Raw genomic sequence first — 23475 nt, 5'->3', positions numbered from 1 at the left:
AATTGCCGATGTACTGTCGTCGAACAAAATGTATGCCCTCGCCTTAGGAAAGGTAACAAAGAAGACCCCAGTACTGATACCCTCGTGCAATTTAATATTTAACTCTCTGATAATTTATTTTTATTAATTTGTTGTCACTTGTTTAGAGTTAAAATGGTTCAAAATTTGATTGTGTGTTTTTATTCATATTAACCTCCACATCAACAAGAATCAACTTATATTTGGATTTCACCCGATCTTTAATGTCCACCCTGTCTTTTGTGACAGCCAGCAAGACTCAGTTGATTGAAGCAATAGACCATTTACATGTATGTAATATAATCACAGTCAGTATGCAAATTGCATATATTACATGTTGCTAGGTAGGGCAAGATATTTTGTTTGCCCTACCTAGCAACAACACATGTATGCAATTCACACTCTGACTATTGAAATATTATTATTCGTAACGGGTGAATGAAATCATGTTGCTTCAAGGCACTTCACAAAGGAGTATATTTAGCGTATGTATTATACGAAAATATCTACTTAGTATATGGTTATTTGGTGAAGGGTTTGGGAGTAGTTGTCATGAATCATCTTACCTCTGTGAATTCTACGCCAGCCGGATCCCCAATGATGGTCCCATCAGGTTGCTTGTAGCCAGCGTAACCAAGTAGCTGTCTGTTCCAAACCCGGAAGTCTTTTCCCCTCTCTCCGCGCTGAGGGAAGACCGTGATGGCAGATCTGAAACGATTCAAGGAAAAATAGCAGAAAACATTGATAACAGATGGAAATACAAAAAAACACAGAGATTTTCATCAAGTTTACCGTTCACGGTTCACTACCATTTCAGAAAACTATCCTGTATGGATGATGTAAGATAAACCGTCATATATTGTCCCGCCAACTAACCATTAACACTAGTTAAACAAAATGATGTTCTAAGAAGTACATTAGATGTGCGATGGATTTATAGTGATGTAAAGATAATAAATGTTATTCTTATTCTTCCTAAACATTCCTTGGAATAATATTCGTCCATTCCCAGCGAGTGGATATAATCAGTTCACAATTTCATATGTAATTATAATATGATAGGCATCACAAATTATTCTTTATGACTTTCTTGTATAGTAGAACAGTACTGGAAAGTAAAGTAGAAGAAGAAAAAGAAGAACAACAAAACAAGAAGCAGAAGAACAAGAAGAACAACATAAACAAGAACAAGAAGAAGAAGAAACAGCAGAAACAGATTTGCCATCTTTTCATTTTGCATTTAAGATATTTGTCATGGACAAGACGGAGATAGCCTGAAGGAGTCTCAATTTCTGAAGAGTTTGACTATATACCTAATTTAATGCGGGCCTCCTTTTTTATGACTTGCACTTTTTGAACCGATTCAAAGTAGTATTGTTCTACGTTCGCGTTTTCATCACTACAACATTCGCCCAAAGCAAATTTGCAGAAAAAATAGGGTGAAAGTTGGCATATTTGTACAAGTTACTAGGAGAAAAAGAAATCACCTACGGCCTACACTTTGAAGAAGTAAGTTATTTGAAGTAAATCGAGAAGAATGTAAGGTTCCAGAAACAATCTCGTCATGCTCTGATTATGTTCGTGATTTTCAAGACGGGATTCTTATTTTCTAACTTTTTGCGATAGTTACCACACATTGCGCTGGCGGCTGAATATTATGAAGAATTCAAAAACAAATTTGTTCCAAATAGAATGAACAACAACCAAATATCAGTTTCAGTTCAAGTCCATTATAGTTTTCATGAGACTACAATAACCTCGAAAGCTGCCAGTCACTGAAGTCTTTCTCAGCCGACCCAAAATTCGAATATTTCTAGAAATATGTGTATAAGATTTATCGAAAAAAAATTATGTAGCAAGTGCTAGAAAATGTAGTATGTTATGCACAACGGAAGGAGAGCAACATTTTAAGAATTCAAACGAGGATTAAAAGATAGAAAGGAGGCTTTTCTACCAGCATTTAGTAGCAGATGCCCCAAACCGTTAAATGAAGAGTTGTTAACTGTGAGTATAGAAACATGTTTCATCGCGTAGGTCCCAACCACAGTCTCTAAATGTAAATGATATCAGAACAGGGGACTGACTACAGGTGAGACAGACAGGTGGGTGAGGTGGGTGAGGTGACACACCAGCAGAGACATTTGGGACAGCTTAAAGAAAATGAGGCGTGAAACTGGATGTCGGGGATCAGCTCCTGGTCATGGAATCTGTGTCTATCGTAACCCCAGTCAGACCGACGAGATCGAAACCGGACCGAACACAGGCATGAATTATATCATGGATGTATCTCAGTCACACTGACGAGGCTGACACTAGACCGACACCAGACCGACACCGGACCGAACAAAATAATGAATTACATTACATTAAAGACCTCAGTCATACCGCCAGACTGACCCAAAACCGACTGATTCACAGCCATGCGGGTTTGGTGTCATATTTTTGTCAGTCTGTTGTCCGTCCCGTTGGTATGATTGAGGTATTATTCATTTTTAGCATATTTTCAAATGGTATTTAGTTGAGAAATGGCAAAGAATCGGTCTATTTGGAATCAATGTAGAGTCAGTATTGGCGGTGTGACTGAGGAGACATGAGGCAGGCAATGATACTAATGCCATAAGCAAGGAATTTGCTGGGTTGAATGGAAATCTTACGCATTTTAAAATGAAAAATACTTAGATAGACAAGTTTTTGAGGTTTTTTATTACAACAGGTGGACACACGTCTGCATTTTTGACGACATATGCTTTAAAGAAACAAATGAATTGATAGCAAAAATATTGATCATTGAACTGTACTTCGAGTTTAACACAATTTCAATGGTGATATATGGCATTCGGTGATCACTCCATCATCCAATAGTATCACATTATTACAGGTGGGCTACGTATTTGCGTACTAGTCATACATCTTTTATTTGTATTTGAAAAGAGATATACACGTGATACAACGCCAAACATTTATTCATTTATTGTATCATTCTATATCTCTTATAAATATTGCAAGCGGAAGTAATTTGGGGTATCCCGTAATAGAAATGGAAATATAATTAACTATGATTAAAGCTAAAAAGCAAACCCACTTTTCAATACTGATGATACTATTGAAAATGACACAATCACAGACAAAAAGTACTGCTCGTTGTAATATTCAAACACTTGTTCAATTCAGCCAGGACTACAAAATATAAGCTACATGATTATACTTTTAAATATAGCGTCACAAAAAACATTGTTAAAAATAAGAAACAATGTGAAACATGACGTCTCCGCCTTTATTGTAATTATTACTCCGTGTCTCGACTGATTTTGGAGAGAAACATTTATTTAAAAGAGCTTTAAGTATAATACTCATCTTTGCTAGAACATTTTTTTTTTGGAGATATATGATTCAAAATATCTTGAAGTCAGCAATATGACACGTGTCTAGGGTCACGTAGTTAACTTACGCCAGAAAAAAAATGTCACTCGGGCTTGTCAGATGATCACATTTTCAGGTTTTATTTCTGAAAAATGTCATGAAATCCAATGTTTTATGTCTTTCACCTCTTTCCCTCGTAAACGTGATATAATTGTCAATTTGCGTTACTTGACAAGAGCGCTGATTGATCTGCAAAGTCTAATATTTTCTTTTTCTCAAGAAACAGGGGTGTGTCACGCAAACACCGATTGACAATGGGGTACCTACGGGGGGGGGGGGGGTGGAGGGGGCATATATCTCACCCCCAATCGAATGGGGAAAAAAAGGGGAACGCGAGAAAAGCAAGAAGAGAGAAATAAATGGAAGGGGGTGGGGTCAACGTACAAGGAAGAATAGGTTTACCTTCCATTGCAGAATCATTCTTTTTATCCATGAGCAGGGTGGGTGTAAAATTCTTGGTAGTGGAGGCTTTATGTATCGAGCAAATTTTTGTGGTGGAGACAAACTTAATTTTGAGTAAATTTGATAACCTTGATGGTTGCATACAGTCCTTGTGATGTTTATAAAAGGAGTATTAAGTGGGCTCGTTGTTTGTAAATCCCTGATGAGTTGTCACTAATAACAATATCATTTATTTTCAATTAACTTGCATAATAATATTGATGTTGTTTGTTATTCGGTGAATATCAAAGCATGTAACAAACAAATGATGTTTTTTTTCCAAGTCAGTGGAACGTGATTTAAAAACATGTTTCCATTTCCTTTTACTTGCCGCTCAACAAAACAGACATTACATTAAGCGCTATATTAGCGAAATGTTATCATTATTATTATTATTGTCCTTGGTAATTTATTCTTCTGATTCTCTATGTTTCATGCGCAAGCAAGTGACTCGAACCGCGAACCATGACGTCTGCCAGTGACGTCTGCAGACACCTCTCACAGCTCGCAGCTTCCACGATTGTAATGAAATTGAAAAAGGACTTCATGGTGCACAGGAAAGGATCGGTCATGTGGCTGAGAAAACCCTTCCCACTTGTGTCAAAAAGTGCGCTATAAAAATACAGAGGCGGATCTAGGGGGCTTCGGCGGTTTAACCCCCCCCCCCTTGGGTGGCCAAGGTGAAAAAAGGGGAAAGGGTGGGGGGAGAAGGGGAAAAAAGAAGGATAAAAAAGAAAGAAAAAATAGTAAAACGGGGCGATTTTTTGAAAATCCTGGATCCGTCAATGGGTCAACCCCCCCCCCCCCACCCCCTTGGCAAAAATCCAGATCCGCCCCTGAAATATATCCTATCATTATCATATCAACATAATAAAACTGGAAAATTTACAAAACGGTAACCTTTTGTTGGCGGGATAATGAACGCACAGAAGCAGGGGGAATAAAAGATAAATGTTATCGGTGTCTCCAAAGTTGGAAGCGAACCACAAAAGAGCAATTTTAATGGATATACTCTACTTTTGTTGGTGTGGTCGTATTCGTATTTTATTGGCAATCTTCTCCTCCTCGGAAATTCGAGTAGGATTCTGCATATATAAACTTTCCTTTGGTATGTGACCTTCAACTTGACATTTGACCTCAGCTGTTTCCAGCGATTATCTGGGTTTGGGACTTTCAGACAGGGACCCAGCTGGACATTGGATATTATATGATTCTTAACACAAGTAATATTATACTAACAGAATTGATACAAAATAAACATGACATAGTCTCTAGCCTAACAAAATAAAATCTCACTGAATCTTTTTATGGAAGTTCAGTGGTGTGGTATTTTTTTTTATCTCTTTATGTTTTTTGTTTTTTTGTTATGTTTTAATCACACACAATAGGTTCAAAATCAATCCTTTCTCAATGTCATCCAACAGATCTTGTTGCTTTTTCGATCATTTACATTTAATCTCTTTTTTTCATATCCATCCCTTCCCTACATACATAATTAATATGCTCGCTCTTTTCCGCTCCTCCTTATCCCCTAACCCACCTTTTTCTTTTCTTCTTCTTTTTCTATGATTCCATTCTTTTTTCTCCATCCTAATGAATAGTAGCGGTTGTGATATAGGACCAGACCATCGATTCATGCAGACCTATCACATTTCCCCCACCTGCTAGGTCATACTGCGCAGTGACCCTCTCCAAATTTTCTGGTCAAGTTCGACCCATCTACTCCTCAAGGTTTCTCGTAGCTAATCCACCCCATCTCCGGGGAGCCCACATAAAACTTAACCTCTGTCATACATGTACCTCAGTAACACCACACTGCCAAACAGAAAATCCTAATTATGCATCCTTTTATCAATATTTGTCTTCACATATATTTTTTCCTTTTTTTTTTGGGGGGGGGGATCTTTGCAGAAGTGTGTCTTCAATGAAATCTTCTTTCACATTATGATACAATTTAAGTGAAATTTTGTCATCAAATCTTTGGCAAATTTGGGGCTCCAAACACTTTTCTTTAGAGGGGCTTTTAAAAGGTTTGCTTATGTTTTTCTGTTTAATGGTTGTACTTTAACATTATTTTGAAGCTTTATACGAGTTAACAGGAAGCATAGAGAGATCTCCCAAACATATCAGCTCAAGAGCTACGCAGTACGTTGGTAGGGCGTAGGTGGAGAAGGTATTAGGAAAAGACTTAAGGGAGAATATCTCACAAATCTTTGGCTAAATCCTGAGGACTTAAGGTGACTATTTCTGAGTCAGGTCGAGATGAAAAGCTTACAATGACATCTCAATCCATATGAGAACAGGAAGATATTTTACAGATAGATTTGTTATGTCGAAAAAACAAAAACAAGTGTAGGTTTTCCAGGATCCATTACAGTAATCCCTTTTTATCTTAAAAATGAATCGGAGAACCCTGTTTGCCCATAGAACCGGGCTTGATGCCATTGTTTGACAAACCTTTAAAATCTTTAAAAAGCCACATGTGTACACCAAAAGGCAAAAGAAAAACAATCCCAAATCGTGGAAAACGGTCAAATCTGAAAATTGATTATGACCCTTTATGAGCGAAAAGGGACATTTTTTAATTTTGCTAAATACATGTACATGTATTCCTCCATCTAATTTATAGTTTCCCTATTCAACCACTGATTTTTTATTCTGCAAATGAAATTTTATAAGTTTTGTTTTTTGGAAAGAGTTGTGCAATGATTTCAACCCATTTTACTGCGAAGTGCTCTCTCTCTCTCTCTCTCTCTCTGTCTCTCTCTCTCTCTCTCTATTCTCTCTATTCTCTCTCTTCTCCTGCTTCCTCTCTCTATTCTCTCTCTTCTCTTGCTTCCTCTCTCTCTCTATTCTCTCTCTTCTCCTGCTTCCTCTCTCTCTCTATTCTCTCTCTTCACATCCTTCCTCTCTCTCTCTCTCTCTCTCTCTCTCTCCTTCTTTCTATTCGATTTTGATTTTTGTTCGCCATCCAAGAAGGGGGAGGGGACAGGTGTCCTGTATGCCCCTTTACATGCCACTGCAGATCAATAATACAGGAAGAATTGTTTTCACTACCATGACTACCCTGTAGCATCTTGATACTGCAAGCTGAAGACAAAGTAACAGGGTAGGTGCTGTCATGTGGAGGTGTCGTGGTTAGGGTGTGTCATCGGGCTGTGGGTCACATCGTTTACGGTTCGAGTCCCCCCAACACTAATGTCCTTTCGCAAGACATTAATCTACAATTACCCCCTCTCCACCCAGGTGTTTAATGGGTACCCAGTAGGATGCGAATATTAATGTAGTTGGATTGGCGTGTGTGCGCTTGTAAATGGCACCTTGTCGGAATACTCCCCAGGGAGCGGAGCGTGTGAACTACCATGTGCGGATTAGCAGTCGAGTCGAATGATTATTGGACTCGGACAAGTGCAGTGTAAAAGCGCTTAGAAACGGAGAATTCAGCTCTATACATGTGTGACTATCATAATTATCATTAATGTGCTTAGTAAGTATTAGAACAGGTTTGTTTTGATTTTTGTGTTAATTATAGTTTTACCCCTTGTTAGGGTGAGTGTTCTTTTTCTCTTACCTCAGATTGCCTTTGTTAGTGGCGTAGCTCATATGATTACAAATGGCTTGGAACATTTCCTGTGGGCTGTTTGCGTTGCGAGCATCAAAGACCTACAGAGGAAAAGAAAGGGACAAATTGATCATAATTTTCATATGGCTCTTACTGATCACCCGATCTCTTTCTCTTCTTTCTCTCCCTCTCCCTTTCTCTTCTTTCTCTCTCTCTCCCTCCCTCTCCCTCTTTTTCCTTTTCCCACCTCCTCCTATCTCTATCTCTTTCCTGTATATGCAAATAGTTTTTTTCATGGAGCGAAATTGAGTAAAAAATTGAAGAAAAAAATGCGGCCAATTTGCACTGGAATGAACGGAGATTTTGAATGTTTAGCATGTTGCTAACATAAAAATTTCAATGCTTGCTTTCTTTAAAAAAACAAGTTTTTGATAACCACATTTCGATAACACAACACAATGGAAACATCGATTCGATTGTGTTTGCCTTTTTACCCAATGCTTCTGGAATGATTAAAGTGCCGTGAATCAAAGGTTAGAATCCTGAAGTTAACTTTGATCAAAAACTTCATTAGCCATGGATGAGTTGTGAGCCTGAACACAATGCCATGTTATTGCAAAGTTACAGGTTGTAAATGCAACGTAATTGGTGCATGAAACATAATCATTAAGAATGGGTAAATACACAGAAACAAATGGCAAAACATAGCGATTGAAGAAGAGAGAGGGAGAGAGAGCGAGGGAAAAGGGGGGGGAGGTAAACATCCCAAATTTAGAATTATTCATTATATATTTCCAAAAGGAGTGAGGGAAATTAATCATTCTACAAAGTCAAGGAGGCGGACGACGGCTCACAGAGAGAAACATTTTTTTCATAATGATCTTTACTAAAAGTTTGCAAACATTAAGTACCCGGATACAAGACCCCATTTGTAACTCAGTCAAAGCACCCATGCTTTCATGGTTCCTTGGTCACTCAGTAACATATTTTGTACATTAATACAAGACTGATAACGATGTCGTTAATGCATACCGTGGGAATCAGTAAACGAAGCACTCAAATGCATTGAACGAAAATGGTCCAGCGAAATTATACATTCGCTCACTGTATTATTTAAAAACATTTTCCATTTCATAATACTTTGGGGGAAAGAATGTTACGAATCACAGCAAAGGTTGTTATAGTTGATGATGATTATGATGTTGATGACGATGATAAAATGACCATGATATTTGGTGATGGTGATGGTGATGGTGATGGTGATGATGATGATGATGATGGTGATGATAGTAATGTTGGAATGATGCATGTCATGATAATGGTGATGACCCTGATTATGATGATGGTGGTGATGTAGATGATGGTGATGATGATGATGATGATGATGATGATAATGATAATGGTGATGATGATGGTGATGATGATGATGATGATAATGATAATGGTGATGATGATGGTGATGATGATGATGATAATGGTGAGGATGACGGTGATGATGTTGATGATCATGATAATGATCATGATTAACAATCATCCCCATGACCTGAACAACATGACAACCAGTCTTTACCTGTAGCTTTGTCCACTGTATCCGTCCAATGCACCTTGGAGCGTTCCTCCAAGCCGTCTTAGCCCCCAGGATGAGTTCTGTCTCTGTCAGCTGGTAAGTACCTGTCGTCTCAATTGAATCCAATACCGCTGCCAGTCGCTTCTTATGAGCTGCTGTATCCGCCCTGTGTGGGATGGAACAATACATGATTAATTATTTCATTTTTTTGTCTTTTCCTCTAAAAAAAACAATCGAACGGTCGTCAGATGCGTATGTACATGTACACTGTATGCTCTACAAAACGACACTGATTCTTAATGAATCTTTGGATCTCCTGTAATTTCATACTATTTGTCAGAAGCTTCACAAAACCGAAACATACGAATGGATCTGTATAGTTGAGAGATGACTTAAGAGACTGAACCCTTGGCTTGGTGAGCCTTTAGCCCATGAACCTTCCATCCCGTTGTCAGAAAAAAAAAATGGGAACATACGGCCGCGTCTACCTTTGATTCGTGAACCTGAGTTAGGTACACATGACAAAAACTTTACTTCTGTTAATCTCCGTTTCGCGAACTCTTCCAACCGTCATTGCCAGAGGGTCCAAGAGATTGAAAACTTTGATTTTGTAAAGACATTCAGCTTCATCGACCTCCGATCTTGTAAACGTACAGTCAAGTTAACATCCTACGTTCAAGAAGGTGTACATATGCATGGGTCCCGTCTTATAAAGATTTGCGATTGATCCGAATCAATCGCAAGTCCTCTTATCAATCGCAAATTTACAGGTACCTATCTCCTATGTAATGTAATATGTATTTGCGAGTGGTATCAGTCGCACATAAGTTACGATTGATCGCAACAGTTTATAAGACGGGACCCTGGGTAATTGCACCCGCTGTCCCGGAAGTGGTGAGATAGAAAAGATTGCAAAAATGTTCAAAACTGCTAGAGGCAGTTGTACCCAAACCGAATACATTAGAAGAACATGACAATCCCAGATAAACAAGGTGATATTAGGACTGTGTTAGGGTCCAATGTCGTGATTAACTTACCTCTTGATATGAGTGAAGTACTGATTGATGAAGTCAGTAGCGTGGACAGTGAGTTCCTCTGAGCTTCGTTTCTTATCCCGGGGAGGGAACATGATCGAACCCATACACTTCTTCTCTGAGCAATTGAGGTCCTGGAGAGAGAAAAGAAGCAATATGGAAATCAAAAGTATTAAGGTTTATGAAGGGTGGAGATGGCTGTGGTTCGTAATTTGAAATTGAAAAAACCTTGTTTAACTATTAATTTAGTCCACTTACAATGTGTATTTATGAAGGAAAAAGTGACAAACTCATTATTCTGTCCAAGTTATATTCTGTATTGAAACTGAATTTATAATGAATGTTAATGAAATATGAATGATCAATGCTATTACAATCATTACTTTTACAACCATTGCTTTTGTGTCAGAGTAGTATTTTCATGGTTATATTAGCAATAAATGACTAGCTGAAATCATCGCTTAATATACGTCTTTCTTCTTCCATTCAACAACGTTGAATAAATTACTTCGGTGTATTCTAATTTTCGATTGGACTTTGAAATAAATGATATATTACAGTTTTATAAGCACGACCTCGTCTTTAAAAACATAGGATAAAAACAAACACATGTGCATCAAAGTCGTAGTATCAGTTGCACTGGCTTGACTGCATTGGGGGTAATGGGGCACTGGGGCATGGCTACCCCAATCGAATGACTGAAGAGTGAATGTTAAACAAAAGTAAGAATAACAAGACATCAATGAAGAATAAGACGAAATAAGATAGATGAACAGAAGACGACAACCCCCTTTCTATCATTCTTCTTAAAGGCCTTGCTCTCTTGCATTTCATTTAGTGATAGCCCCTCCCCTCCTACATGTCCAGTGCCTCCTAAATAGCAGGACCCAAGCTACACCACTGCCAAGTTGTAACAATCATTATCACAACATTCCCTTGAGGGTACAACCAAAGATCTCAATGTTCATAATATTATAGGTTACCAAACCTGTTCTCTAACGCTATAATTATTCACACCAAACTGAAGGCTCGCTTATAACTCTCTTAAGATTTACGACTCGACGGGACCACCTTGCCCCGACTGCGTATTCAACTTTCGAAAGAGTTCATGAGGTGCTCTTCCAGTTATTATTATCGCTATATATACATATTGCACTTGGTATTTGATTTTCTTAAGACCATTTTGTGCCATAGCCCCCCCCCCCCCCAAAAAAAAAAGGAGATGACAAGATACGATTTTAGTATTCGGTGTTTTTATGACTCGGTGGGTCCACCCTGTTCTTCTATGGGACTAGTGGAACAGCTTTTGAAGAAAAAAAAACACTTCCAAAGCAGGGAGCATCGCGACAAAATCAAATGTAATTGACAAGCTTTTGTCGGTCATTCACACATAATCCCCTCCCCCTCCGTCCCCCTCCTCCCCCCAAAATCGGGTTTACGTATAGATTTCAGAAGTATCCGGAATCGGAAGAGATTCTTTGCTATACGATGGTGAGGTCAGTGGTTTAAACAAGAATGAGGAAGAAAGTTATCAAAATATGAAAATAAACAAAAGATATATCAGTTTGTTTTATCTTCTACCAAGCACTAAATGACGTCATTCTCACGAACCTTGAATACTCAGTTTTTGGAAATTGAAAGAATTTGAGATTGGCATGGTAATGTCCTGTTTTCTTCGATCATATTAATTACTATTGTCTCCGGGAAAAATAACAAATGATTACTCCAGTTCCTAATTTGTCACGTAAAATGTGATGAACTTGTTGGTGTTTTGCTTTCAATTACAGTCCGATTGCTGAAATTCAACGAGATAATTTGGTCAGGAGCATGACGTTCAAGAGGGTGCTAGTATTGGAAAGGAAGGGGAGGGGGGGGGGAAGGGGATTGTTAAGTGGAAGAACTGACATACGTCGCGTGAAATCAACAAGTATATAAATGATTTGGCGGTATATAGAGTTCACATGACATTTTTAGAGCAAGATGTTGACTTGATGTGGTAGATCATGAATAAACTCTATATTAAACACACTTTCCATTCACATACTGCTTTCTGTATGTGTTGAGGTTATTAAAGTGCAGTGAACAATATCGGGTGACGATCAAATTATTGTTATTGGGTCAGGTGTGTCTCCCGGGTTTAAGGATTATGACATGTGACTTTCAACGCCAAGGGTTTGATATAAGGAGATACTAAAATGTAACAGGAGAATTAAGACAATGGCAATTTTGTGAATGTTGCCTATGGCTTCGAAAATATCTACGTGTTCGTTCCGGTTTTCTATTTCGTATTCGCTTTTTATATCAGTCTATAATGGGAATAGAATAAGATAAAATACTTTCCACATACTAAGAAAACAAAAACAAAATAGCACCATGAACTGTTCAATATTGAAAACGCCTGTGTGGTACTTCATTCTATCCTTGAAACTGTTAAAAATGTCAAAGCCATTTATAGTTCTTATCATAAACCTCAAAACTGTAAACGATATATCTTGTTTGGCCAGGGCAGCTAATCAGTATTAATTCTGAAGGCACTATAATTATTATAATAAATAAATTTAAGATATGAATATAATATTCAAAGATATTGATGCAATGAAGAGTCCTTTTTGAGGTAAGCGACCATTTCCTGGTTTATTCACGCACATACATGTATGGATACACAAAAGTCACAAATAGATTTAAAAAGTTTTTTTATCATTATGAATAAAGGACTTTCTCAGCTTTAGCGTTGAGGGTTTGTTATTTTCTCAGCAGATTGGGCACGCGAAACGGAAACAGTCAGGGCTAAACATAATTAATTTGCACGTTATTCTGATTGTATCCCGGTATATCACGATAAAATATTCGAACATGAAATTGATTCCGATGACATTGAATGTGGTTGTATATCCGTTATGAAATTCCTCTGCAAGGTTTATTATAGTTTGGTTGTGCATGTGACAAATGTTTCTAGAATTGAAAAGCAAAGGATTTTTAAAAGTGATATGGATTAATTATTATATCATCATTAATAAGCAAAGTATATCGTCATCCTTGAGTCATACTTTTCTTAATTCTTTTATAATGATTACTTGTGGTTTGGAAAAATCCCAAACAGGATAGAGAAGGTGGTACGATCAATCATAAGTTCTTTGATAATTTCATAAACCACGTGATCATGACGTGATCATGACGTGATCATGACCCAGCAGTGTCACGTCACTTGTCTGTGTGTCACGAGATCCGTGTATTCTTTTGTAACGTTTCATCAGGGAGAATCCCTCTTATCTTCCTGGTTCATCACGTATTCGTCAATTCCCGTATATTGTAAATAATGATGACTATTCCCTGTTAGTTTAATTTTGAGGGTACTTAAAATTCAAATCATATACATTCATTTCGTGTGTGTTGATGTTGTTCATATATTTATTTCCCTTCATTTACACCCCCCCCCCCTCAATTAAAACTGACTCATTTTCTACGCAATGAAAATAGGAGAGTGAAATAATGATCACACATGTAATGGTGGTGTACCGTTTTGCACTTATTGTGTTGCAATAAAACTGCACATCAGGGGGTGTTTCACAAAGATTCTAAGTCAAACTTAACTCTAAGTTGGACTTAGAAATTATGAAGAGCCATTTGTATCCTTAAAATAAAATATTAAAAAGCAAAAATTCAAGTATTTTAGACGTTTTATAAATTCCCCATCAAGAACATGAAATCTCCCAAGATAATAAAAGATATGAATAATTTGAATCAACATTTTGTGTCTTTTAAAATAATTTTTACAAAATATTTTCAATGATGCTAACGGCTTTCCATAATTCTTACGTCCAACTTAAAGATAAGTTCAACTTAGGATCTTTGTGAAGCACCCCCCAGATCCGAATTAGTCTAAAGTATTCAATGAAATGAAATTCGAATGAAAAGGATCAATAAAACATGAAACACAAAGAAATAAGGATTTCAGAAAAGAAATTGCGTTTTGAAAACACTAATATTATACGTACAGTTTTTTCAATTAGTAAATAAAAGTTTAATTTAACGGCTTTTCCTTGTGATTTCTTTCATGTGACGGGTTTATTTCACAGTTAAATAGTAAATTCTTTGTCAGCAGAGCATGGCGTTACACTTTCAATTCCACCTGTAGCTATGGCAGGCTAAACAAAATATTTGGGTTGTGGTGGTAGACGGAGGGGGGGGGGGGGGAGGGGGAGGAGGCGTCCGGTTGACCGCAAGAACTTTTACTAAAATCTCTGAAACAAATAGTGGTGGCTAAATCACACTATCGGAGACAATTAGATCGGTATAATGAACGAATTCGATTGAAATCCACATTTCATCCCGCGCTAAATCAGTAGTTATGACGTACATCCGTGTTTAGAAGCCCTTCAGTTGGGGGTATTTTGGGAGCCCTGCGGAAGACCGGGTCAACATTGTTCCCAACTGATGACGACAAAAAGGGTTTTGTCCAAGTAGACACCAACAAAAGCCCAGGAACAATTCCAAGTTGAGGGACCCGGAGTCCTGGGTGACTTCTTGTTATACCCACGCGCGCTGTCGCACGTAACCATAGAGTTTGGGAATAGATTCTAGCAAAGAAATTTATCAATGGAAATACAATTATGTAATAATAATAATAATACATATGATTTATAAGGCGCCAAATCCACTTGACAGTCAAATGCTCAAGGCGCAGCTTGTGCAAAAGATGAAATACATACATGATACATTTATACAAAGTGCGATAGGCCTATACGAATTGGTATTTCTGATGTTCGTGCAAGTAGAGCGTATTATTGTCTCTTTCTTTTATTTCAAAATTATGTTTAAAGATTGACCCAATCTACACTATAATGATTCGCTTGAGAGTTTTGATTTTAATCTGAACGTAATATTTGATGCTGAACACTTAAATTGATCGTGTGTACCCTCTTCATGTTCTGAGAAGTGTCTATCGGTATATTTATTTATTTATTTATTATATTTTTTTAAACAACAGATTAGTCCTATTCAGAGCCACGGAGGGTCTGTATCACAGTGAAGCTCTGCTATGAACACAAGTATACAACATGAAATATTAAATATTAAAAAATACACAATAAGGATAATAGAAACTTCAAAATGATGCAAAAACACGAACAAATGGTATGTGATTTATACAAAGTCAAAGAAGAAGAAAAAAAGGTTAATTCGTTGAATTGAAATTAGTATTGTAATGATTGCACACTCCCTTAAAGTAATAGGATATCCGATTCGAATAATAACGTTGATAAAGTTCGCAGTACCGATACATTCATATTCATGCACAGTTCAAGCAAAACGTTGGACCTATAATATCTCACATGAATGAACATTATTAGTAAGTTAAAGTGGCACAACTATATGCTAATTAATAATTAAAAAAAAACATCCTAATCATTCCTATTAAACAGGAGATGTTGTTACTAGTTCAATCAATCCTAAAACAGATTATTCTAAATATAAATGATATATACCCGTTACAAAAACAGAGTGCATTTCTTAAATGGTGAGACGAATTTCAGCCCCCTATAAATGGCACTTAATCCCGCCATTTCAAACACTTCAAGAAAATCTGTCAACAATGTAGGAATCAAGATATCAAGTCTTTTGATCTCTTGGACAAACTCGACATTTCTGTTTGCTTTTCCTCTTTTTGCGTGTGCGAATCTTCGTGTTTGAGTGTAACCTCTTGATAGCAACGTCCCCATTGCCCTATTTTCCACGTAACTATATAAAGCGCCTTTGAATTGTACAGTCGTTCTGTAAATTAACAATACCGTGCGCTTTCTCGCATAGCGCGTCAGCCGTAGACGCGGATATGCAGATTGAAGTCGATGGCAGAGGAAACGGTGCCCTTTTCTATAGTCAAAACACGGCTTGAACTTGTTAAGAATAGATCGGATCTCCCTAAAGTGTGTTTCTAGGCAACGATAAATAAGTTAATCATCCTATCATTAAAGACGAGAGGGAAAAAAAGAGACACAGAGCCAGACGATGAAAATGGGAAAGAAATTGAGAAAAAAAGAGAGATAAAGGACTTGATCTCAAATCTTGACAACAATTGTTGATTCTTGGACTTTTCAGATTATATCATTATTCGAAGGTGTATTAACATAATGTATTTGGTGATTTACGAGGTTACATTGATCAAATGAATTTTTATACACACGCGATAAGTGTGTCATACTACGGTATGAATGGTGACTTGTCTTGAAAATGTTGAATATCTCAGTCTGATATATCATGTGCGTCCATTCATGTACCTCCTCGAAGACCGAAACAATGACGTATTGATATATGGTTAAGCATTTTGGGTATTCTGTTTCACAAAATTGATAACAAGGACGACTAAGTAATTAGTTAGCATTGAATTACTCTAGATTAAAACAAAAACAAAATTGCAGTTAATGAGATGCGGAGGATGACACGACATAAAACGTATTCGATTTTGTTATTTATTTATTTTTGGTTGGGGGGGGGGCACTGCCTTTTCAGTTCCAATTAAATACCTAGCGTTTGAAAATATGTTGCGATGAAATCGATAGATGGGTCTTAGGGATTAACCTACATTAGTACGAGAGGTTGTCATTGGTTGACCTTCAAATCTAGGAGATATTTTAGAGATTATAAAGAACACAATAAAGCTCTTTGTTCATAACAAGATAAATTATCATTGACTTGGCTTTTGAATCATCCTTTGATGGATGTGTTTTCTATTGAGAATCGGTAGACAGGTGGATTTGGAGATAGGGTAATAGAAATGATAGTTAGGAGAGAGAGAGAGAGAGAGAGAGAGAGAGAGCAAGAGAGAGAGAGAGAGAGAGAGAGGGGGGGGAGAGGGGGAGGGGGAGAGGGGGAGAGGGGAGAGGGGGAGGGGGGAGAGGGGGAGGAAGGACAAATCCTAAATTGCCAAATTTCTTCTCGATACGTTAAGTAAGCACCATCACTGGCAGTAACTGTGAAGTTTTCAATGGTCATTACGAATTCCAAAGGATAGTTGGTAAAAAAAAGATTAGTTTTATTTTTATGCCAAAGGTAATCCCCTTCAAAAATAAGGCTTAGCCTCTTTAAATTATACTATTTTAAAAGAGGAGAAAGAAATAGAGAGAGAGAGGGAGAAAGAAAAATAGAGAAAGAGGAGAAAGAAATAGAGAGAGAGGGAGAAAGAAAAAGAGAGAAAGAGGGAATAAGAAAAAGAGAGAAAGAGGGAGAAAGAAAAATAGAAAAAGAGGAGAAAGAAATAGAGAGAGAGGGAGAAAGAAAAAGAGAGAAAGAGGAAAAAGAAAAAGAGAGAAAAGGGAGAAAGAAAAATAGAGAAAGAGGAGAAAGAAATAGAGAGAGAGGGAGAAAAAAAAAGAGAAAAAGATGGAGAAAGAAAAAGAGAGAAAGAGGGAGAAAGAAAAAGAGAGAAAAGGGAGAAAGAAAAATAGAGAAAGAGGAGAAAGAAATAGAGAGAGAGGGAGAAAGAAAAAGAGAGAAAGAGGGAATAAGAAAAAGAGAGAAAGAGGGAGAAAGAAAAATAGAAAAAGAGGAGAAAGAAATAGAGAGAGAGGGAGAAAGAAAAAGAGAGAAAGAGGAAAAAGAAAAAGAGAAAAAGATCGAAAAAGAAAAAGAGAGAAAGAGGGAGACAGAAAAAGAGAGAAAGAAAAGGAGAGAAAAGGGAGAAAGAAAGATAGAGAAAGAGGGAATAAGAAAAAGAGAGAAAGAGGGGGAAAGAAGAAAAGAGAGAGAGAGAGAGAGATAAAGTAAAAGAGACAAAGAGAGAAAGACAGAGAAAGAGAAAAATGAGGAATAGAGAAAGAAAGAGAGAGAGGGAGAGAGAGAGGGAGAGAACACACAATTCATTCATATTTCTTTCAATGAGTGTCCACTTTCGGCGGGTTAAAAGAAAATATTTTTAAAGCATATCCTTTCAAAATTGATATGGGTGACTATAAGGGTCAATTTAAAAGATTCAATCAACACCTAATGCATATTTTGTACATTCACGGACTTAATCCTCGCGTGAAATATTGGCAGAAATCATATAACTCATTTATCCCGCGTTCTATTCAAAGATTCCTTTATACTATTCTCTTCTTTTGTTATAGTTGCATGAATCGTCTTTTTTTTAGTGAAGGCTATCCTATCTATTTCGGATAGAAACTTTATAGGTTAGTTCGGATGTGTCTTTTCACTAAGTCTGCTGTACTTTTATTAGAAAACCATGCATCTTTCTTTCCAGTAGTGATTAATGATCTCATATTGATGTGTCGCCATGCCAACTTACAACAAACATCAAGCATATTCAAACTTCATTTATTTATTTCCCTTACTCCACCTTGCTATAATTCTTTTCCAAAACCATTAAAAAGATATCGACAAATTGCCTAGTGCTATCCACCAGCGTTTTCGTGCTCTATAGACAGTGGTATAAATCCGAAATTTTAATCAAATGAGATCTTGTTGTTTGTAACATTTCGCAAACATCTGTTGTTGTTTTTTTATTCTGAATGGTCGTTAAAGGTGCTTGAATAGCAATGAAATCTACATCCGAAGTTTGAATCAAATGAGATCGTGTTGTTTGTAACATTTCGCAAACATCTGTTGTTTTTTGCTTATTCTGAATGGTCGTTCAAGTGCATGAATAGCAATGAAATATACATGCATAACCCTAATTGGTCGACTGAAGGCATTCATGTGTGAGAGAATAGATGAACATGGCACTGCAGACACAGGAGCAGTATGCCTGAAAATACTTATTTGAAAGATAGCTGTATATACTTTAATATATGACTGTATGATTTCGTGAATATGTACAACATTATAGTACAAAAAAAAATAAGCGGACTAATTTAGAATTTCAACAAATTCTCCAACTCTGTAAAAGGTTTCGCCGCCATACTAACTATACTGCCAAGTAATTGTCCTTATATTACAGTTATTCATATTAGCATCACACCAAGGCAAAGTTTGTCCCTATCAAATCAATATTTAGTCATAGTCACAAGTTAAATACCATTTTCTATTAGTTTATATTTTTTAAATAACTTACTGAAGAAAATTTGATGACATGCGAATCGAAGCGCCACAAATATTTACGATTATACAGACACTTTCATTTAAAACAGGGTACCAGACCATGGACCTACATGTACTATGATCATAAAACACAAAGCTAACGTGGCCTTTAACCAAAGTTCTTTTTACATCCCTCAAAATTATCTGGTTATAAAGGAAAAGCATTATTTACCTCTCAATCCGTCGTGCTCATTACAATAGACCATTTTCGTAATGCAATCAACTTGAATGTATAAATCTTTGTCAAGTGCCATTTTACAAATTATTTTATTCTCCTGTTACAAATACATGTAATTGTATTTCAAAAGTCAGAATGCGATTGCATATATTAATTGGTGCTAGGTAGGACAATATTTACGGCTTGTCCAAATTATCGACACGTAATATGTGCAATTCACATTTTGACTATTGAAATACAATTATTCGTTCAAGTGAATAAAATATTTTGTAACAAGGCATTTAACAAAGATGTGTGCATTTAATTGGATTACATTTCGAAAATGGCTCATTTGACAAGAATTAACACGCGGACAGAACATTTAGCAAAGAAGTCACATAGCACAGATATCTAACAAGCTTTTTGTTTTTTTACAAACAGGAAAAGATGGCTATCTGATTTTACACAACCCCGAATAATTTTTTGCATATTTGAATTCGGTGTCAGTGGTAAGTTAATTATTAATCAGGATACTTATTACAACTAGGAACAAATACTATTCGTCAGTATGAAATTAATTGAGTTGAAAAGTTTGGATATGGTTAGAAAGTTTGAACAGTTTGAAGAGTTTGAAAAGTTTGAAAAGTTTTGGACATTTAACGATTTAATTTTGCTTCCAAATAAAGTGATGGGGGAAAGGGGGTGGAGGAAAAAAGTGACGAAGAACGGATTATATAAAACAGAATGACTTTGATCAAGACTCCAACAAACTGAATAACACTGATATCTGTAAACTTCGGTCCTTGGATATTTGCGTTCATCAATCATTTAAATATAATTTTTATTATTTAACATATAGAGATGATAGAGAAGTGAAATACTTAAATATAAGCGATTCTGGATAACATTATTTATCTTTAAAATCCCGTCATTCAAAGATTGTCATCAAGTGAATTATAGATATAAAATATTGATGTACTTACAATGAATGACTTTTGATGCAAGGTATCTGTGAATTGTTTTCCATCGGCAACATTATGAAGTCTGACGTATTTGGCCTGCTTCTTGGTGAATGGGCACACTGGACCAGCTTGGTTAGGACCATTGGTAGTTGGTGGAATTCCTCCATTCTGTTGGGTTTCTGGGTTCTTACTGGAAGAATTATTCTCCTGGAGAGCTGGAATCGGGTCTGTTTGGATTGATATCTCACTGGTCGAGACGTTGTTAATTGGTGTGGGTTCGATAAGGATGCCGTTCGATTTTCCGTTGATATGATTTGTTTTGTTCTGCTTAATGGAAGGAGCACCATTTTTCATGGAGTAGCTCCCGGCCTGTTTGACCCCCTCAGGCACAGAGACAACCCCATTGGCGGAACACCCTGCACCCATACCGTCTGCTGTCCCGTTCACTAGAGTTCCGTTAACCCTTGAGTTTTTCCTATTAGGGGTTAGGGTCCCGTTGATGCTGCTGACGTTACTCGGTTCAATGCCGTTCACTAGTGGTTCTTTGAGCAAGTTCACGCTGTGCGATGTTCCTTCTTCGGGCGGTGTTTGTTGACTAAACTCCTGTCGGTCGTGTGGATCTGTCCTGGCTCGCTGCACCCCCGCAGGCCGCTCTGACTCTGAATGGGACTCACTTTTGACCTCATTGTGGTCACGTGATCCGTTGGCAAAGTTGACGTAGATATCTCGTGTTTCTTTCTCCGGGGATGAGAAGCCAGGGCTTCGCACGGTGATCACCCTCTCAGGACACTGGATGCCCTTGCTCTCGGACTGATACTCGTGTGATTCTTCAATCAGGGACATTCCCTGATTACGCGCGCGTTCTCCTTCTATGTCGTAGTCTACAGATGTCCGGGGGCTGTCGTAGTAAAAGTCTTCGTGTGCCTGTTGCTGCTGTTGCTGCTGCTGTTGCTGCTGCTGTTGCTGTTGTAGAATTTTCAGCTGGTAGACATCACGAGGATAGGTGCCGTTCCAGGCGAAGACGTTCTGGTATTCGGGAATACTGTGGCGTGTGCAGCAGCAAGGGGAGGGTTCGCGGTAGCTGAAATTTCTCACGGGACTTGTCGGTAGACTACCTCGAGCGGGAGATCGACTACTATCTCGATCACGTCGCGATCTACGCGCAGGACTCCCATAGCGATACGGACTATTGTCCGGTGTATGAGTCCGTGGTCGAGGTGGTTGATGACTCCCATGTACGATCATTCCGTTATGAAGTTGAGCTTGATTGTAGATGGTACTGTCGTAGTTTGGTATATGGGCATTGCGCGGCCATGTCGAGGAAGGTGTGCGCGTAGGGCTTCTCGAGCTATCTCGACTAGAGCGCCGCTGCTTCTTGGGCCCAATACCCGGAGACGTCTTGTTTGGCGTTTCATCTGTCTGCTCCGCTTCGGTTATCCGCACGATATTGACAGCACCGTCAGGCGACATGACGGTTTCCAAGCGAGTGCGGTACCCTTCAGGACCTTTTAAAACGATCACACAAGGCGTGTCCATTGGGACGCTGCGAAGAACCTCAAGTGCAGTGTTATAAGGCACATCTGTAAGTTGAACGCCGTTAACCGCCAGAAGTATATCCCCTATCCGAACCAGCCCCGAATTCTCCGCAACCCCTCCGGATATCAAATCCGAAATCAAAACAGGCGGGTTGCACTTTCTCTTACGCACCAAGAATCCGAGACCGTGCGGCGGTCTCTTCACTAACCGAATAGAAAATGTATTCGGATCGTTCTCCATCGTCAGGTCTTTAGATTTGCTTTCAGAAAATAAACTTCACTGGAATTCGCTCAGAGTTCGGAAGGCATGGAGCCTCTATGTAGATGTCCAAACTAAAAACCTTTTGAAAATCTGATATTCATAAAATCCGTTTTCGCTTCGAGAAGAAGAGAAACAGTCTCTTGATGTAAATATAACCAACACACGTAATCGCTGCTATATCCGCGACGAACCGACCTCAAATGACGATAAACAGAGGTGCCTGAGGGTAAAAAGAGAGAAAATATCTTGTTAATGGTTTTAATAGCTAATAATTTGTCACCACGCCCCGGGCTAAAACACTTCAAACACTACCCAATTATGGAAGATAAAAGCTATTTAACAGATGGGGCGGGCGATAAATTAGTCCAATTTGTCGCCCCAACCCGCACGATAGTTGAATTCCAAAACATATTTCAATTTTCTTCAAAATACAAAGGTAGCCCCGCCTACGAGCTCTTAGGTAAATATTTTCATAACTTGATTATATACATAGGGTCAGCAATCATTAAACCACTTCTAAAAAGTGGGTGGACTTTTGAATGTACTTCTTACAAATCACGCTCAAACTTCAACTTGGTTTTATTTGCTGAATAATTTGTATCGAAACAAAATGCAAATGGCAACGGATTTGATGGACATCTGAATTAAATATTTTGAAAGAATGAAATGGTGCGGATAATTGGATTCCATTAGGGACAATCAACATTAATTTTTGGCGATAAACATGACAACTGTAACGAAAAGGTGAATCTATCAAAATCAGTCTATTATTCAAGTATGCAATTAAAGTTGCGGTAACAGGAGGGTCGAAACTGGCATTTGTCCAATGTCCGTCCCATCAACCAAAAAGAAATTTTTTTAAAAATGAATGGAATAAATTTTCATATAGATGAAGAATAAAGTGTTTATTCTTCATTTTTCTATTTAATCAAGACAACTGTTTAGGTTTGGTTATGTTTCATTTATTGTCTTCCTCATATTCTTATCTTTCTCACCATCTCGCTTCTATTTTTATCTATTTTCTTGTTTCTTTTTATCATGCAATAACGATATGAATAGATTGGACGTGTAGATATTTTATTGTACATGTTTATGTACTATGAGAAAGTGCACATAAATTTGAATCATTGAACCATATATATCCATTTAATGTACACTAACAGAAAAAGGATTTAATGAACGATTTTCATTAAAAATCTGCTGAATTTCTTTTGAAACTTTTTAGGGATTTTCCCATTTACACATCCTGCATTTCAAAATCATTGATAACAGTGTTTCGTTGTAAAAAAATAGAGAACATTTGATTAATTGTTTTTTTGCAAACCACAATGTATTCCATTTCTATACATATCATATGTACTTTCGATTTCAAAATAGTTTTAAATCCGTTGTCTGATCCAGCAAAGTTCATTTCGTTTCGTTTGCGCATGAATCATTAGGTCAATGTA

General features: G+C 37.5%; 1 protein-coding gene across 3 annotated transcripts in view; it reads right to left on the bottom strand.

The window, feature by feature from the left end:
* Positions 1-23475, bottom strand: part of LOC100888109 (nitric oxide synthase, brain) — a 73413-nt gene that overhangs the window by 42791 nt on the left and 7147 nt on the right. For all 3 annotated transcript variants that reach the window (XM_030991451.1, XM_030991452.1, XM_030991453.1), the window contains exons 2-6: positions 20252-22247; positions 10046-10176; positions 9012-9174; positions 7451-7542; positions 585-726 (exon numbers count right to left, since the gene is read on the bottom strand). In XM_030991451.1, the coding sequence (XP_030847311.1) occupies positions 585-726; positions 7451-7542; positions 9012-9174; positions 10046-10176; positions 20252-22006 (2283 nt within the window). In that variant the 5' untranslated portion in view covers positions 22007-22247. The remainder of the gene's footprint in view (positions 1-584; positions 727-7450; positions 7543-9011; positions 9175-10045; positions 10177-20251; positions 22248-23475) is intronic.

The sequence above is a fragment of the Strongylocentrotus purpuratus genome, unplaced genomic scaffold, assembly GCF_000002235.5.
Source record: "Strongylocentrotus purpuratus isolate Spur 01 unplaced genomic scaffold, Spur_5.0 spur5_scaffold_2, whole genome shotgun sequence".
Classification (NCBI taxonomy): Eukaryota; Metazoa; Echinodermata; class Echinoidea; order Camarodonta; family Strongylocentrotidae; genus Strongylocentrotus; species Strongylocentrotus purpuratus.
The sequence above is the reverse complement of the archived record's forward strand: the minus strand, read 5'-3'. Positions and strand labels throughout refer to the sequence as shown.